General features: G+C 33.2%; 1 protein-coding gene across 3 annotated transcripts in view; it reads left to right on the top strand.

Moving 5' to 3' along the window:
- Positions 1-19,183, top strand: part of Dnz1 (DNZDHHC/NEW1 zinc finger protein 11) — a 58,496-nt gene that overhangs the window by 8,823 nt on the left and 30,490 nt on the right. For all 3 annotated transcript variants that reach the window (XM_076467359.1, XM_076467360.1, XM_076467361.1), the window contains 3 exons: positions 752-914; positions 1,734-1,840; positions 16,601-16,662. In XM_076467359.1, the coding sequence (XP_076323474.1) occupies positions 752-914; positions 1,734-1,840; positions 16,601-16,662 (332 nt within the window). The remainder of the gene's footprint in view (positions 1-751; positions 915-1,733; positions 1,841-16,600; positions 16,663-19,183) is intronic.

Below are 19,183 nucleotides of genomic sequence, written 5' to 3' on the forward strand. Positions count from 1 at the left end.
CTTGTAAGATAAACCTTCCATTCCCAGAATTATCCTAATAGGCTTCATTTGAACCATATTTAAGTAGTCAATATCCTTTATTAGATAAGGAGTCCAAAACTGTACACAGTATTTTAAGTTGGACCAACTAGTGGGTTGCATATAAAGATGATTATTTCTTTGAGATTTAATCATCATATCTATAAAGACTGAAATTCTGTTTTCTTTGCTACCAGTAAAAGAACACTTTTTTTAATGGCTTGAGTGACTTACTCAAGACTGTGTCAAGATTGTTTTTTGTGGTAAGTGGGTCCCATCTGTATGAATTACTTGATTCAAATTATGGGAACCCAATTACCTTACCTTGGGTTTGCTATAATTAAAGGTAATTTACAAAATTTTTATCCAGCTTACTAATTGTTTGACAACAATGTGTAATATGTTAACTGTCTCAGTACCCAAGAATTTTATGTTATCAGAATTGTTATTAATTTAATTATTATGTCTTTGTTAATATCATTAATGAAAATAAGAAAAAGTAAAGGCTTGTTGAATCCTGTGACATTTTACTAGTAACAAGAATCCAGTTTGACTTGACTCCATTACTGACAAATCATGTTATACAGTTAATAAATGTGTATTTATTTATTGAATTTTTTTTGTGAATTGTACAATAAATATTTACAATAAACTACTTTTGCTAGCAGTATATTATAGTTATACAAATAAAGATGTTTGAACTTTGTTACTTACCATTAACTGTTTTCCTTAGCCTTTTGGGAATGTTTAATGTGCTGGTATTCAACATCATTTTATTCTTGCTTCTGATGTCTCATATGAGAGCAGTAATTTCTGATCCAGGAGCAGTACCACTACCAGAGAATAGCTTAGATTTTTCAGATGTTCATGCAGGAAATAAAACTTTACTTGAAAAGGTATGTTTGCTTTTTATTATTCATTTTGTAAAAAACAGATATTTTTTATAGAATAGTTAAATATGCATCATATAGCATTTTTACATGTTACAAAACAAAAACACAAAATAAAGGAAAAAAAAACCTTTAACATAGATAATCTACATCCTTTAGGGGAAATAGCTAATACAAAATTAAACTTTTTAACAGTGAATGAACTTATGATATACAAATATGGGGTTCTATAACAAAAATACATATAATACAAAGATAAACTCTTTAACCCTTCATATATAGCTTGGTTTCTTTACATATGTTACAAATTTTTGTGAAGCTACATTTAAAATTCTATCAGGCAATTTTGTTATCAACTTATGTCAATATTAAAATAGGTTTCAAATATTATTATTTTTTACCTATAATCTTATTGTCTGTATGGAATTTTGGGTCAGACAGGCTACAGTTAGGATTGTACATAAAAACCGTGATCTTTTGAATGTTTTATTTATTTATTTGTATGGGTACCTTGCATTTTTAGATTTTTATCACATTTGATTTTTGTTGCAGAAGTGTAATGCTTTAATGAGAATGTAAGTAACATGTAGTAGCTTATTTTTGTACCCTTTAAATGTATATTAGTAACTTTTGCTTGAATGTATGTGAGGTAATTCAATAAGTAAGTATAGATTTCATTTACGTGAATTTGGGAGACAGGTTTTAATGAAGTGATCTGTACACTGCCTAAGTTTTCATCTAGTTATTAATGGAATGTAATTGTTACTGAAGATATAAGAAAGCATACATTCATATTTTTTGCCAGTTAATTCCTTAAAATTTCAGGAGGATTGGACAGTTTGTTCACGGTGTGAAACTTATAGACCTCCTCGAGCACACCATTGTCGAATCTGCCAGAGGTGTATTCGCAGAATGGATCATCATTGTCCTTGGTAAATTAGCATTTTCATGTAGATTTTGAATATTAACTCTATTTTCTAGCTTGTTTTTGACACTTGTACACCTTTTGCTTTGACAGTACTTCTATTTTCATTAAGTATATAGTTTTACTTTGAACATAGTATGTGTTATGGAACTATGAATAATATTCATGATTATTTATTGATTCATTCATTAATATAATATACATTTATAACTAAAATAATTTTCTGATAAGGTACCTTATTTCCACTCTTGTACTAGTTTTTTCTTATTCAGTCATGCACTTTGTAGGCAAAATTTGTTCGCATGCCACTAGCCTTAAAACTCCTACCTACCTTGTGATCAACATGGTTTACCGTGTCTTCTCGTGTGACAGCTCTCGACTGATAGGAGTGCAACAGACTATTCTGATGCACAATACTCTTTATATTTAGTTCCACCTTACCAACACTTTTTGTTAGACAGTTGTCTAGTACAGATGTTTTGAATTTGTTCTGATGTATTCAATAACTTTTTTTTTCTTTTTTCAAAGTAGTACTTTAGTGTTTCCTTCTATTGTTTTTCTTTGAGTTTGTTCACTGTAGTTTATAACCAAGTAAAGCTAAATTTGGTTTGCCTTTCTTTTTTCATATTTTTTCTTGGATATCAACTCATTCACAGTTGATTTTAAACTCTGAATTACATGTCAGGACTTCAGCAGATATTACTGCTGCTTCAAGTGTCATAACAAGCTTCAGGAATAGTTGTCTCTGCTGAGGATTTTTTGCCATCATTCATAGGGAGATTGAAATTTGCATGTGACAGCACTTTTCTCTCACCACTCTCTAGGATTCTTTAGTTCATGTATAACGTGTTCATGATGATGAGGATTTTGACAGCCTTTTTCCATCTCCAGTCTATAGTGTGCACACTCATGTTCTCCTGAAGAATCAGCCATGCAAGCCTCATCCTTTTAGGTTATAATTTGTCAGGTTTGTTACTTTTTATCCTTATACCTTGTTTCCTATAATGCTGTCCCTTCCAAATGTCTGATTACTTTGTCTTCCTTCCTTTTCCTGATCTCATGGTACATGCTGAGTATTTTGTTTCTCTGTTAAGGGCAGATTCCAGCATGCCTCATCCACCATGGACTTTAAATAATTATGCATTAGCTTACCATCAGGCCTATAATCTATTTTGAGACTCAGCAACTAGTCATTTTTGACTAGTTTATACACTTCCCTTCTACATCTCTCCACTGATCTCCTGAGAGGTTTTTGAAAGATACCCAATCCCTTATTACCTTCAACTTGGTGCAGTTATTCTTTTCATCCCTACCTCCTTACACATGGTTTTTTTAATGTTAGGGTCCTCCTAATTGGAATGCTTTCTTGTCTCAGGCTCAACTACCATCTATGAATTTTCATAACCTGTGGATGGCTTCTTTTAGGTCTGATTTTAGAGATATTTCTAAATCTTTGAAGTCATGTGGAATACATGAGGATTTTATTCCCTACTTTTTGTTTCTCCTAGAAAATTGGAGGTTGCCATCATGTGATTAATCTGTCCCATCTCAGTTGTTTTCTTTATCTTCCCCACTTTACCTTGGAACCTTTTCTCACCCTTTAGTGGGTTTTCTCTTTATGTCTGCAAATGACCTAGGTGGATATCTTAGATGTTTACATACATTTTCCCCTTTCCCCTATCATCAGGTTGTCTACAATGAGTTACTCTTCTGGCTTGTCTCACCTCCTTATGTGTTTTATTGGGTGGTCAAGGTCTTTGCCCAACTTATTCATGCTTGAGGATTGTGCTTCCACCACTGTATGGATGACTGGCTTCTTCCAGTTTGTTTTGAGCTGCTGTTTTCTCAGCATGTTAATGTGTTCTTAATGGAAGTAGCTCAAGTGAGTTGGATTTTTAATATGGTGAAGTCTTTCCTTATTCCTATCCAATATCATATCCATTTGAGTGTGTTTTTCAATATTTTTCTCAATCAGGCCCAACTTTCTTCACAGTACATACATGCAGTAAAGCTTTTAGTTCTCCACACCCTTTCCTATTATTCGGGGAGTCTTGGGTTTCTATGTTGTATCCATGTGCATTCTTTTCAGATGAAATTGCACAATCAATGGAATCTCACTTGAAACCCCTTTGATTCCCTGATCATCTTTCTTCCTTCCATCATGGATGCTAATCATTGGTGGTTTGTCAAAGACAATGCTATGAATGGAGGTGCTATTTTCACCCCTTGTCTGGGTTTCTGTTTGTTCACCAATACCTCTCTAGAAGGTTGGGGAGCAGGGTTTGATCTGCTGGAGGCTTTAAGACAATAGTCTTTGCTTGAAAGGTTTTATGATATCATCATCTTAGAGCTTCTTGTAGTACATTGAACTATGAACCATTTTCTTTCATTTGTATGAAAGAAGCTCATCATGATCTGTTTGGACAATTCCACTGTCATCTTCTATATCAATCATTGAGAAGGCACTCATTCTAGCTCATTTTGTGGTAATATTTTGGAATTACTTTACTGGACCCATATGTTGCAGATTCATCTCATAGCATGTCATATTCCAAGTTCTTTCAACTTTGTGGCAGATAGTTTTTTTTTTTTTTACCTTATCAGATGTACCATGTGGAGTGGTACCTAGACCCTTAGGTTTTCTAGTGGCTTTGCAGTAAGTGAGGCACTCCTCATCTGGATGCTTCTGCTACTTTTCTCAACACCAAATTACCTCATTTTTCTGAGTTGTGGTTCTTATCCACAGGCTTTTGTTGTGATTTTAGTCATCTATTCTGTGCCATGTCAAATCCTTCTCATTACTCTTTCCTGGCTGGCACAACCTTGGTTTCTTTTTCTCATTTAGCTCCAAACAACACATCTATTACCTTATCCTTTCACTCTGTACATCTTCTATTAGTCTTGGTTAGTGGTCTTTCACACTTTTTAGCTCCATGTATATCATTTATTTGATCTCTTGTGAGAAAATCAGGATTGTCTGTGTGTGTGTTTTTTTTTTTTAGCCTGTTCTATTTGCCTTTCCTCCCTCACAGTTTATCAGTGTAAGTGGATTGTTTTCAGCTGTTGTCCTTTACACCATAGGGTTTCTCATTATAGGCCCACTGTTCCTCTCCTTACAGAATTTCTTACCTGGTTGTTCAGTCATGGGATTTTTTGTCTCATTCCTTGTTGGTTATCAAGCAGCCTTGTCCAATACCTTCCATTTTTCCAAGTCTGAATTGTTTCCTATCCTTCCATTTTTCTTTTATCATATTCCATCCTGATTAGTTCACCACCTTATCACATGGTTCTTTAGGGATAGAGTGCCAATATTACTTAATCTTACTCACTTACATTACTTCTATTTGAACCTTTAGCCTCTTGCTCCATGTATTACCTATAATTTATTTTCTACTCCTTTTAACCTGTAGGTGGTATCTCTCAGATATTTTTACAGATGTTATTTCATTCTTATGTTATCCTTTATCCACATCAATATTTTCTTGCCAAAATTTCAATGGTATGTGAGGAAAATGTTTCATTCAGGCTGATTTCCCTTTCATCCATTTCTCATCTTTATTCTCAGTCTGATCTTATAGATTTTGCACCTAATCTGTAGTCTTCATTGTTGCATTACCCACACAGCCTCCTTTCATGGTACCTGATGCTACCTTTACATTTCCTGGAGCATTTCCTCAATTCATGTTCTTACTCCATCTACCATTATAGGTTGGGTTCATCAGCTTATCAGACTGGAGTATTCCTCCCTGTCTCCTTCTTCCTGGATTTTGTATTTAATGATATTGCATCAGATATGGTACCTTACCTGTTTTCTTTCTACTACCTTTATTGTATGGATGTTTTTTTCCTCATTGAGGTACTAACTTCTGCATCTTGCTATATTTCAATCTTTGGTTCTAATGTGACTCAGTAAGTTTACTTTACCTGTATGCTGCTTTCATTCACAGAGGCATGCCCATTTTAGGTCATGGATTTTGTTGAATGGTGAGAGTTGTTTGTTCAGGTAAACTGCTTATCTCTAATCTCATTTCTGCACTGTATGGCCAAACAATAAGTCATACCTGGGTATATTATAAGCTTTGTAGTACCTCTGATGCTCCATAACCATGTGGTGGATCCCAGAAGTTGAGTTTGCATGATTTTGACTCTATTCATCATTTAGACTGTGGTTGCTCAGGATATTAGCTGGTGATAGTTGTAATCTGTTTTATTTGCAGCAATCTTGTTTAGAGTATGATGTTGTATAGACTGCACCCTGCTACTCCAAGCACTCCACCATGACAAAGTTTGTATGGGACATCACATCGAAGGTAGCACCATGTGGAGACTGATTTCACCAGCATTGGTGTATACCCATAACCAGCAATGTGCATTGTTTAAATGGAGTGTTCCATATGACTACTAGTAGGTTTTTCTTGCAGTATTTTACTTCAGACAGATGCCTGTTGCAGACTGTATTGACCCATGGATCTTCATAAGTAAAGAGGATGACTGCCCATCCCTGCCATCCCTTGGTTTGAATAAATCAAGGATGGTCTATTTTTCAAAATAGGAATTTCATTGTTTCTCATTCCACTGTCTCCAGTGTTAACATTCTTCCATACTCCCCAGTGCATCTACTTTTTCTAGTGGATCAACTATGGAGGCAGCCTCATTGATGTGTTCAGTTTTGTTCAGTAGAAAGTGGAGCATAGTGTGAATGGCATAGATCCTTCACATAAATCACAGATGTATCATAAAGTGTTAGAGTAGATTTGTCACATTGTATTTCTCCCTTATGGTTGTAATCCCTCATTTGACCTTTAACTGAATGTCAGTTTGAAGCTAATGGTTTTGGATTTGAGCAAGACCAACAAACATAAACTCTCATACGTGTTGAGTCATGATTTCTCATTATGCCAAGGTATTGAGGTTGTGCTTCATGGACTTCTTTTCAATGATGTGTATAGGCAATGATGTATTGAGAGGATGTTAAACCTTCCTCAGTCAGTGGTGTCAATCATAACTCATTTTTTGGTTTGGCTTTTTGACAGAGGTTTTCACATCTTGCACAGTCACTGTTGTTTACAGCAGACTTATCGACTACCATTCAATTATTGCAATTTTATACTTTTGAGTCCCAAGTACTTTCCATATATCTCATATTGTTTTGGCTTGTTGGTCTTAAATACCCATTCCAGTTACCTAACAGGTAGATTCAGACTATGTGCTTTTTCTCTACAACTGTTTGTGGCCTGATTTTTATATATGCCATGTATTCCCTTTTACCTACAGTGCTATTTCTTGTGACTACTGACCTACAGACATTACCAGTCAGAGTGATTTGCACTGTTTTCCACTGAATACTTTTTTATTATCTCTACATCTTCACACTAGTTCATTTTACCCAGCATTCTGTCATACAGGAAAGAGGTTGAGTTCTTTTCTCTAATTCATGTGCTCAATCTTTCTCTGTATATCCAGTCAGATTTCAGTCTTAGTCATGTTCAGTGATGGTCTTGAACGTTTTTTTGTCTGCATTTATACATTTATTCTGGGCTGTCTTTGACAGGGTGGTATCTTCTGTGAGTCTCATTTAATCAGGTTTCTCTTCTCTACATCCTTAGCAGCCCAGTCGAATTGCTCACTGGAAGTCACTATGCAGAGTGATATGTGGATAATCCCAGTAACTTTATCTTACATTATTTGCCTGATCTATCTCTTCATCTGAGGGTTTTTGCCTACCCCCTATAGTTATTTTAACTGTTTCTGCTAGGTCATTTTGAGGGGTGAGTATTCTTATTTTTACCTTTGAGGGCCCCTTACCTTGTTTTTGCAGGATCCCACTCTGTAGTGAGTTTTTCTCAGACAAGTGTGGTTTTATTAAACCAATTCTGCACTAGCAACCATTATTTCACTATAATTTCTACCAGGTGCAACAGGCTCTGTAGAAATGTGGTGTTCCATAAGATCACCTATGGGCTAACCAGGTGGTATAACCATACTATGTAAGACCACCATATATGGACTATCAAGATAAAAGAGATTCTGCTCATCCCTGCTTAACATTAGATTGATTCAACTGGAGTCAGGTTGTTTTTAAAAATTTATGGAACTTGGTTTACCTATTGTGCTGTTTACAGAGCATTGTTTCTCAATGTGCATTACCCCCATATTCTACTAGTGGAATTAGAGAGTCCTTACCACACCCAGTTTCTGGTCACTGGAAAGGTTGACAGAAATTTTTCCTTCAGAGTGTTAGAGTAATTTCTTTCACCCTTTGAGAAGATGGCAAAGTTGGGGCCCTTCATCACAGGTTTCTAGATATTTCTTCCAAGAAGTGATAGGAATAGTAACAGCCTGATGTGGGAGCCTACTCATGGTGCTTGTTCAACTTTGATGCTCAGCTGTGTGATTGGGGTGTGCAGGGCTCTAATTTTTGGTCAGTATCCATTAAGTGTATTGTTCATGGAAGGAGGTCCATTTTTTTCTCATAATTTTGAACATGGAGTCATTCCATCCTGGGTACTTCGTTGAACACAGTTGTTTCACATTTTCCTCATAATTTTAGGGGGAAGAGAAAGGTTCCCTCCCACTCAGTTGAGGAGTAAGAATAAATGTTCATAATTGTGGACTGGATGAGTTCTGTTCCTTTGGTTGAGTAAGGCATACATGATCTCATAATTACAAGTAGGAGATGTTGCCTTTTGAGCTTCTTCAAGTGGAGGAAAAGGTTTGTCTGCTTGTCTTCTTGTTTTGGTTCTGGTAATTTGGAATGCATCACTCTATAGCCATAGCTTAGGGTCCAATCACAACTATATCTATATATAACATTGTGGTCCAGTTGTCTTAGCCACCAAAATGGGACCAAGACCCCTTAATTTCAACCCAGAGTAGTGCAACTTTGGCTGCCTGCTTGGGGCTGGTCTGTTGTAATGATTACTCATGTCCATTTTCAATCTTGATGAAGGAATTAAGTTCAGTGTGAACAAAATACATGCTCTGGATGTAGTGTGATTCCTCTACTTAGTAACCATTCTTATTTTATCCCTTTCATGATGAGTCAGGGGTCAAAGGATGCCATTGTGTTTTGTTGACTTGTTCAATGTTTTATTGAACTGCTATTTTATGAATTTATGTCAGTAAGTTTGGAATCAAATTGTAGAGTATAATTCAAACTTTAATATTATATATATGTTAATTTCTTAATTTAAAAGCAAATAGTAAGAGAACACATCTAAATATTTTGATGTTTGTCATGTCAAAATACTAAGACTATAGTTTCATACAAATTAGGAACTCAAATCAGTAATATTAACAAGCTAGAATGTAAAATAAGAACCTCGTATCTTTTTATTTTCCTGAGATGTAAGGTAGGTTATGTCTTTAATCTGTTCAAATTTTTGTATTTTTTAAAATTAAATACATCTTAGTTACTAAGCTTAATAAATTATAATATAATTCTGTGGCATCAATATAGTTATCTATGATTTTTTTATTATTCAATTGTGTGTATGAAACCTAAAAAAAATTTTGTTTGTATATCCTCCATCTGCAAAATTTTAAAAGGCTTAGCAACCTCTGTCTAGTAACAACTGAGTTCAAAGGTCATAGCTAGAAGAGATAATTGTTTGCTTTACATGTTTGTTTATTCAGTATTTTAAGAAAAATAAGTTTTATAATTTATTTCTAAGTAGTAATAATTTACATACATATATAATGTATAATAATTGGAATGTGACTGTCTATTACAAAATACTGGTCCTCTAAAATACAGCCAAGACAGAGAAGACTAAAGATTAGTTTTATATTATTGGATGCATAAAATGAGTGCATGTGCACCACATCAATACAAGTTATGTAATGTTAGCTAGGCATGACTGGAAGATCAATATAATAAAAAATTTTAAATATAAAGCATTATGAGACTTAAACTACTTAGACTATAAGTGGCAGTAAAGGTAATTATATTTTGGAAGTTACATTTTCAACTTAGGAAAATGTTATTTCCAATAATACTCATTTCTTCTGACACTGTCTCACCATTCCTTCTCGCTAAGAGCCTGTGTTAGAAACTGGGATGGTATCAGTCTCGAAAATATGATAAAATTATATGATTGAAGTGCTTATGTACAGTAACATTATAGAGAACACATTGATGTAGGTAAAGGATATTATGTTACAAGTATCAACAAGGGCAGTTGAGTAGGGATATAAGACTGGAGAGAGTGAGAAAAAATCAGAATAATGCTTAAATGGCAAAGAAGAAACTGTGACTGTATCTGTTGGCAGATGCAAGTACTATTGGAAATGCATTTTCAATTTAAGAAAACGTTTTTGTTTGTTTTTTTTACATGCAGAAACCATCTGTTCAGTAATTCAGGATTTGTTTCTAACCATCTTTAAGTCCATGCTGGATCTTAACCTCCTCAGATTTTTGTAAATAATCTAATGGTTGGATATTTACTTGGCTGCAATGTTGGGTATGAAGCATCTGTGATTAGGTATGAAAGCTATAAATCATGGTTGTATGAATTTGCTTCTGTATACAACTGTGCATACAGCAGTAATGGTCTTATTATATATTGCAAGCTGTGAGAAACACTTCATTGAACTGAAGGCAAAGTCCAAAAGTGTATCTATGTCTGATCAGCAGTATTGAAATTAAAAAAGAATTATAAATACAACTTTCAACAAAAGTTTCAAAAGAGCAAAAGGAAAATTAGCATGAGTCAACTATTGATTTCTTCAAATTTCACTGTTTACAATAATGTTTGGTTTTATTACTTTATGAATTAGATAATTCAGAATAAAGTGTCCCTCAAAATCTTTCATGTTATTATAGTTCTTATGTTTTTTTGAAAATAATTTACAAAATTCTTCACAGGAATTATAACCTTTGAAAACTGTTTCCTTTCTCTTAAAATCATGTATCATGCAGTAGTTTATCCTACAAATTCTGATTTCCTGGTTTGTCTCAAAAGAAGAAGAAAAATATTTATTTAATTTCTTTTATCCTTAAGAAAACATAAATGGTTATTTAAGACATGATTTACATTTTACACATATGATTTTTCCCACGTGTATGAAATTCTGGATTGTGTTTCTTTTTGTAAGTAATAACAAAATTTTTATGCTGGTAAAAATTATCATATGAAGATATTGTTTGTTTACCATTCTTTGATTTATGTCTGTTGTAACATTTTGCAAATGTACAAAATTTGTTATAATCAGAAACTGTGGTTGACCTTTCAAGCATTCAATACTTTAATAAACATTATAATATTCAGAACACTGATATTTATTTAAATGCTCATATGTTTTGTCATATTCTGAACAGTAATAATTTACTCCTTAAAACCTTTCAGTGACATTATAACTTCAAAATTATGATCATGGTACCACAGGTAAATACTGTCTGGAAGTGTGAAGGACTTTTTTATATTACACAGTTGACATTTTATGTAGGTGCTAGAAGTATTTGAACTACAGATGATGTTCAAATTTAGAAATGTCTTTTTTTCCACATAGTCCTTCTAGAAAACTAGATGAAGTATGTAATTTTCTAGCCGTATTTTTAAGCATCAGTCATTATTATAGTAATAACCTTATCAACACTCTGTAAAGATCGAAAACATAACATAATACTGTTATGTTTTTGATCTTTACAGAGTGTTGATAAGGTTATTATTATAATGTTAGCACAGTAAAGGCCATCATTATTATTTATAGCAATAACTGATAGGTTTTTTAAGTTGATCAAGACTATTGTTTGATAACTTACGAGGTCTGTTCAAAAAATACGCGGACTGACGTCATAAAACAAAATGTACTTTATTTAAAAGTTACAGGTCTGGGACCCCTTCAAAGTACTCTCCTCCCCAATGCACACACTTATCCCAACGGTGTTTCCACTTGTTGAAACAGTCCTGGTACGCTTCTTTTGTAATATCCTCCAGCTCCTTCATCGCATTTGCCTTAATCTCGGGAATCGTCTCAAATCTTCTTCCTTTCAAGGGTCTTTTGAGTTTGGGGAACAAGAAAAAATCGCAAGGAGCAAGGTCAGGTGAGTAGAGGGTGTGGAAGAACAGTGATCGAGTGTTTGGCCAAAAACTCATGAGTTCTGAGGGCTTAATTTCGCAGCAACACAGTGCATCTTCAATTTTTCGGTCAAAATCTTGTAACAAGATCCAACTGATATCCCACACTCTTCAGCAAGCTCCCTGACAGTCAGACGTCGATTTGCCCGCACCAGGGTGTTGATTTTGTCAACATGTGGGTCGTCAGTTGACGTGGAAGGACGTCCAGGACGCTCATCATCTTCAATGGACTGTTGACCATCCTAAAAATGTTCATGCCACTTGAAACATGCCGTACGCTTCATAGCAACATCACCATAAGCCGTGTTAAGCATAGCAGAAGTTTCAGTCGCAGATTTTTCAAGTTTAACACAAAATTTCACAGCAAGTCGTTGCTCCTTCAGGTCATTCATTCTGAAATCCGCCAAACGAAAAAATCGCACTTCACTTAAAACCGTGTAGCTAATAAACAAATGAAGATATCTGCAATTGGGAAATGGCGTCGTAATCAGCTGATCTGTGCGAACCTAGCGACATCAAACGGATTCCCCTGGAACCAACTGGAGCCGCACAATTCAAACAGTCTGCGTATTTTTTGAACAGCCCTCGTATAATTATAGGCACTGTCTACTGATAATTCCAATGTACTAATTTCAATTTTGAATGAATTATTTAATTGTATACCTTTGTTACTCTGATTTACTTTTTCAATAGTAGTTAAAATCATTTCAGGTGAGGAAAGATCCCTGTTCTGTAAGCATGTATCTACTGATTTATCAAGATGACTTGAATATACACATATTTTTGCTTTATCTTTATTGTCTAGATGTTTTGTTGTACCTTCCAGTATGTTTTTAGTGTTCTTATTGAGAGTGCCTCTAATGCTTATAAGTCTGTGTGTTTTATGATTAAATTATATATTGTACATAGTAGATGCAGAATTATACTTTTTAACTTATTTAGATCCTCACTATTGACTGATAGTAGAACCATATCCAACATAATTGTATCTACAAGTTACAAAAATAGATGTATGACAGTACTTATTTCATTTAGTTCAGATGTATAATCAAAATAGACCTATAATAATACTTGTTTCATTTAGTGCAGGAATATGTTCAAAAATCTTACATCATTTGAATTGCCCATGGTTTATCACTAGCAGAGTAGTAAGATATAACAGTCACATGAATATTGAATTCATAGTGACTGTAGACTGATTGACAGCTGTTTATATATGGATGAGCTACCCAGCTTTACTGTATATTGAGAAATAGACTTGTTGAACTCCAAACTGACCTTTATTGTGTCAGTGACCCATTCAGAATAGTGTTTCATCTAAATGTATAGCTTTACTCTTTCAAAATATGTTTCAAAACAATATATATCATAATAATCAGTTTAAATTGAAATCTTGCACATTTTAAGTGGAACTGAATCAAAATTTCATTTTGAAAAAATTATTCTAAGCCAACTGACGTTTAAGCCAACTTATTTAACAACTGACATTATTTCGGGCACAATATATAGTAATTGCATGTTGAGTAATAAAATAACCAGTTACTGTTTTGTAACACTATGTAAAGAACTATGTTTGTCGACTTTTAAATTTCAATAACATGCAAAAATACTAATCAAGGTATAGTAAACAGTAACTGTATATAAAGTTTGTTATTAAATATTGTGTATAGATGGATAAATATATTGTATACTAATTGTTAATTACAGAAACCTAATTGAATACATTTATTGATGTGTAAAGTGAACATTAATTTTGTATAGAATTTATTTTTCATCAAATATTTTATGTGCATATATAATAATTGTAGTAACTGATGTTTTGTTAAGTATGTAAGATAATATATTAGGTTATAACAAATACTGATTTATATAAATCATGTTACTGAAAACTTAAATAATTCCTTGGTTTATAATTTAGGGTTTTGGTATGCATTTGAAAAACTGAATTTAAATGAAATATTCTGAAATAGATATCAAGGAATGAGATTTTTATTTAGATTAGTCATACACAAGGTGAACCGTTATGTTATCTTGTCAGAAGTTATAAATTTTCTACACTGAATATGTATTTATGACAGGTACTTGCTTCTGCTCACACTTCCCATCCTTCTTCCTCTGTTTATGTTTCTGCCTAAACTCAAAGTGATAGTTAGGTGGAATAACAGAGTGAGTCATCTGGGTGTATTTGTCGAGATTTATCACATGGTGATTTTCATGCAAGAATTAATTAAACCATGTGAAATGAGTTGTGCATGGTATTGAAAGGTTTATAGCATGGAAATATTTTGCAACTAGAGGGCAGCACTGAAAGAGAATACCTATGATTGTGAACTGAAGTAAGTACTGACAGAAATACTTTTACAGTGTAAGAAAATGTTAACTTTTACATTGGTTGATGAACCAAAACCTATTTGGAGCCTTTGGCAGAGTGTTGAAATTTTATCAACTGGGGTATTCTCAGACACACTGACTTCCTCTAGTATAAGTGAGTAGGTTCCATAAACAATAAGCATAGGATATTAGACAAATACAGATGTATAGGGTGTGGGATTGTCTTTCCTTGATTCTGACTGAGTCCAACACAAAGAGAAAGATTGTACACAAAAAAAATGTATAAAACAATTCTCTTTATCAAGTTGTTAAAAAAATCTAATGCTTAAATCTCAACTAGTTGTGAATCATAAATATAGATTAACATAATTTTTAAGAACTGCAAAATGTCTCTAAAATGAAAAAAATTCTAGCCAAGTCTGAAAAACAAACAATTTACAAAAACAAAGACAAATTCAAAGTGGAAAGACATTTCCTTTCTGTAAAACATGTTGAAAATAAAGTAAATATAGTTATGTGTATGACACTTTCTCTCTTTAGACACACATGCTATTCACGTGACTGTTGGTTACTCAAATCAAGAAGGGCAAGTGAAAGTCCTCAAAATAGTTCCTTGCTTTTCAAGAAAAATTATATTTTATAATGTGTCATATGCTACATTAATATTTCCTTATGGAGAACATCATGATATCTTTGGTGACTCAGCCAGTCATGTGAATAAAAAATGCGAAGAAAAACTTTGCAGTTCTCCCTTTGGCCAATGCTATAGATTAAGACAAACTCAAGAGTAAACAAACATTTTCAAAATATCCAGTTGTTCAGAGTATATAAGACATGCAGTTATGTGCAAAAGTGTTAGGAAATTCAAAAATTAGATTTCAGGTGAACAATTGAAAGCAAATCATCGGAAAAAACATCGAAATTTTATTGATCTTCATGTTTAGAAATGCAGAAACTTGGTGGAAGTGCTTGAATCCAGCAAACAGTTTTTCAGGCATTGTTGCAACATATTTAAGTAAAGTGTCCTTTGGGTTTTTATTTCTCTTTTGAAGTAATTTTTTGATTTGTTATGTTTTTGATTCATGAAATCCTACATCTGATCAATTGGGTTGAGATCTGGGATCTGTGGGAGTCATTGCATCATTTGAATGACTCCAGATGCCTCTGTTTTTACCTATGTAATTTTTACATAGGTTGAATGAATGTTTGGGGTCATTATCTCCTTAGTAGTAGAATTCTTTACCAACAGTACAAACCACTGGTGGTTATACCATGATGGATCGGTAACTGACATTGTGTGCAACGTTGCCTCAGCAGAAAAATATCCACAAAACAATCTCATTGCCTTCCCCATGTTTCATGGTAGGTGCAATGCATTGAGGTAAGTATCTTTCATATTTCTTTTTTTGGACATACGACCACCACTTTGAACCAAGTATTTCAAACTTGGACTCATATGCCCATAGCACCCTTTTCTAATCATCAAAAATTCAGTGTTGCACCTTTTAGCAAATTTCAGTCTCTTCACAATATTTGGAGATCAAAGTAAAGGTTTTATAACTATCAATTTGGACACTTTTCTGTCATTTGGTACATGATAGTTTGTCTCATACTTGAGATCAATGGTAGTCTTCCTTCTGTACCAAAAGCTGCATAAACAAAGACACTTAACATCATTATCATTGAGTTTAGGTGTTCTACCTCTTCCTTACCTATTTTAAAATTTACCTGTCTTGGTTTCACTATCTGGGGTGTTCTTGGCAGTGTTTAGGGAGCATTTCAAGTCTGCAGCAATTTGTTGGAGAGTCTAGGCAACATCACATGAATCTTTTATGTAACTCTTTGCTCTACTGATAATAGTCTATGCTGTTTGGGCTTTGATGTGACAACAAATCATAATATATAGTATTGAACACTGTTTTTATTGAGGTTTATATATGAAGTGCTATTAGATTGGTTTATTCTGTCATACTATACCCATAACATATGCTAGTTCGTTGCTAACTTCTTTCTGTACTGTTAAGACTCTACATGGGATACCATGACAGTTATTTCAGACCCTAAATTTGATCAGCATGTTCATTCAAACAGGACCCTTGCAACATACCCTTAGTACAAGTATATATGAATTCTAAACAGAGATAGGTATTATCATTGTGGTTCATTGAACTTGTCAACAAGGACTAGTGAAGCAATACCATAGTGTTGAAATTTACATTTTATGATGTCATGTAAGAATTAACCCTATTAATTAGAAAGAATTACAAAACATTCTTTTGCCGTAACACTTTTTTCACAGTACCATAAGTGACTAATATAATTGTTAGAGTACTTATATTTTACTGTTTTCTGTATAGGATTAACAACTGTGTTGGGGAGTTCAACCAAAAATACTTCATCCAGTTCCTTCTCTATGTAGGTATGTTTCTGTCTATTGTACGTACTTGTAAGTAAGTAATATTATTAACTCATATTATTGGTTCTGTAAGTTGTTTCAAAGTATGGACTTAAAATATTAATTTTATTATGAATTCCAAACGTACGTTTTAGCTACTTTTATGATTTTTTGTAATTTCTTATAATAACATAAGAATTCTAATTCTATCTTGTTTATGTAAGTACTACAGAATGACTAGTCCATGTATTCAACATAAGATGAAAATAGTGTTTTAGGAGAAATTAAAACTTGACCAGTTAGTAGAATAACTAACAGAATCAAATTTTAAAAGCACGTAATAGACTAAGCACTTTTAGTAATTAGAAGAGCTTATGAAAGTTATGAAAAGTGTATACTTATTTTCTGTAAATATCATGAATGTAGTTAATATACTCATTTCTTGGAAAAGTAAGTGTTTACAAGTTGCTTGTGTGATGACCCATAATGGAAACAATGTTGGTCAGATTCTTTTGAATTACAAAGTCCAGTCCATTAGTAGATATGAACATTTTTTTTATTACAAGTTTTCTAAGCATTGCCAAAAAATTATTGTGTTGACACAGCAGTCAATATACCACACCAATTTTGAATGTGTAAATATCATGTGACTACTCTCCACCAATAGTATTGTGCCACCTACATTGGCACAACTAGATCTCTTTGCTTTTCCCTCTTTATCTTCACTTCTTGATTAGCACAGCTTAGTTTAGAAGCTTTTTTTTCACTTGGCTACTGTTTATGGTTGTGCTTATTTACCATTTCAATTTTTTTAAGCAGTTACTGTGTTTACATTTAGTTGTCTCAATATTTTCTTATTTTTGTTTGTCGTTTGTTTCTTGCTACCGAATTATATAAGAATTTTTCACAAATTTTACAGCTGTTTACTACTTTAGGTCGTCAATGCAGATTCAGATTTTTTCTGTATGTTTGAGACAAGCGATAATGCTAGTTTTTTTTTTAATCCTGCTCCTGTGCCTCCGTACCATTCATTTTGGTGGAGGTTTAGTATCTTTCTCCTTTTGTCCTATTGCTTTTAGACCACCCAGTGGAATGGTGGTAAGTTTTTGATTGGTACACCTCCCACCTAGTTGCAATACCTGTAGTAGGTGTGGTACAGATTCCCATTGTGTGGCTTTGCCATTTTTTCATATGTGGGAGAATTAAGTATTTTACATCATCAGTGCTTTGACTTTGTTAAGTTAAATAATTCATTGTCCTTTGTTGTGTAAGTTAATTTGAATTTATTGGATATTAGATATTGAGTATCACTTTGTTTTGTAAATAATATTAGTTAGTCTACATGTTCATTATTGTTATGTACTTTGTAGAATAAGCAAATATTGATGTTTTATTAGTTTGATATTAATGAGTACTTTGACAACTAGGGATGTTCAGATAGTTTGTACTTTATGTATCATTTCCACTTTACATATCATTTAATTAAGAGTCCTGTCTATGTTTTATCTTGCACTATTTCCACCCTTCCTCGTTACTGCTGGTGTTCTTCTTTTAGAGCTTGCTAGTTCTTGAAAGTGAGGATTGAGTGGAAATAGTAGGAGGAGCTAGATTCATCACCTATGTAAGTGGTAAAATATTGTTGGTGGAGAGTAGTCATATGGTATTTACATGTTAAAAAATGACAAAATTGTTAGGGTATATAAACTAGTGCACTGAGAGTGAAACAGTTTTTAGCAATGCTTAAAGGATAGAATGATGATCCAAATAACTCTGTGTGAGAGAAGATAAATAAAAATCAAGTGTACATTTTCAGTGTAAGAAAATGTTGACTGTTGTAGGAAAATGATAAGATTTAGTTGTTGTGGAGTACAACAGATTTTAGAAGACTTAAGAAAAACATAGATCATGGACTAGTTTTATAATTTCTTTAGATATTATTTTTATTCCTGTACATATTCTTGTGTTCAGCTATGCTTGTTTGAAATCTGTGGAAATGTTCATCTATGACAAAATATCAGATAATCCTAATTACAGAATATTATAAATCAACAGGGAACCAGTGGTTAGTGTGCCAGACTGTGGATCTGAAGTTCAATGCTCTGTGCCATGTTACCACTGGAAAAAATAATTCATGTTCTGCACTTTGGAGCCGTGCATGTTTATCACAATAATAATCAGTTCTCACTATTCAATTGTTGGTGTTTTTTCACTTCAAAAGTAGGGGTGGCTAGCTCAAATAGCTTTTTGTGGAATTCAACATCATCAACAATGAATATTATTGTTAAGTTGATCATGTTCAAACAGAGTAGATAAGTAAAATATGTTATTATATTTTATAATAACTTATTTTATTTTATTATATTATTGTTAAGTTGATCATGTTCAGAGTAGATAAGTAAAATATAAGTTATTATTTAATGAAGTAAAGAAATTTATTAGGAATAAATTTATTTTGATCAAGAATATTGTTAGCAAGTTTTATTGTGACAACTTAGATCATCAGTCACTAATCAATTTTTATCAGCTTTTGCCTGAAGTGGTAACT

Source organism: Tachypleus tridentatus, chromosome 11 (genome assembly GCF_004210375.1).
Source record: "Tachypleus tridentatus isolate NWPU-2018 chromosome 11, ASM421037v1, whole genome shotgun sequence".
Taxonomy (NCBI): Eukaryota; Metazoa; Arthropoda; class Merostomata; order Xiphosura; family Limulidae; genus Tachypleus; species Tachypleus tridentatus.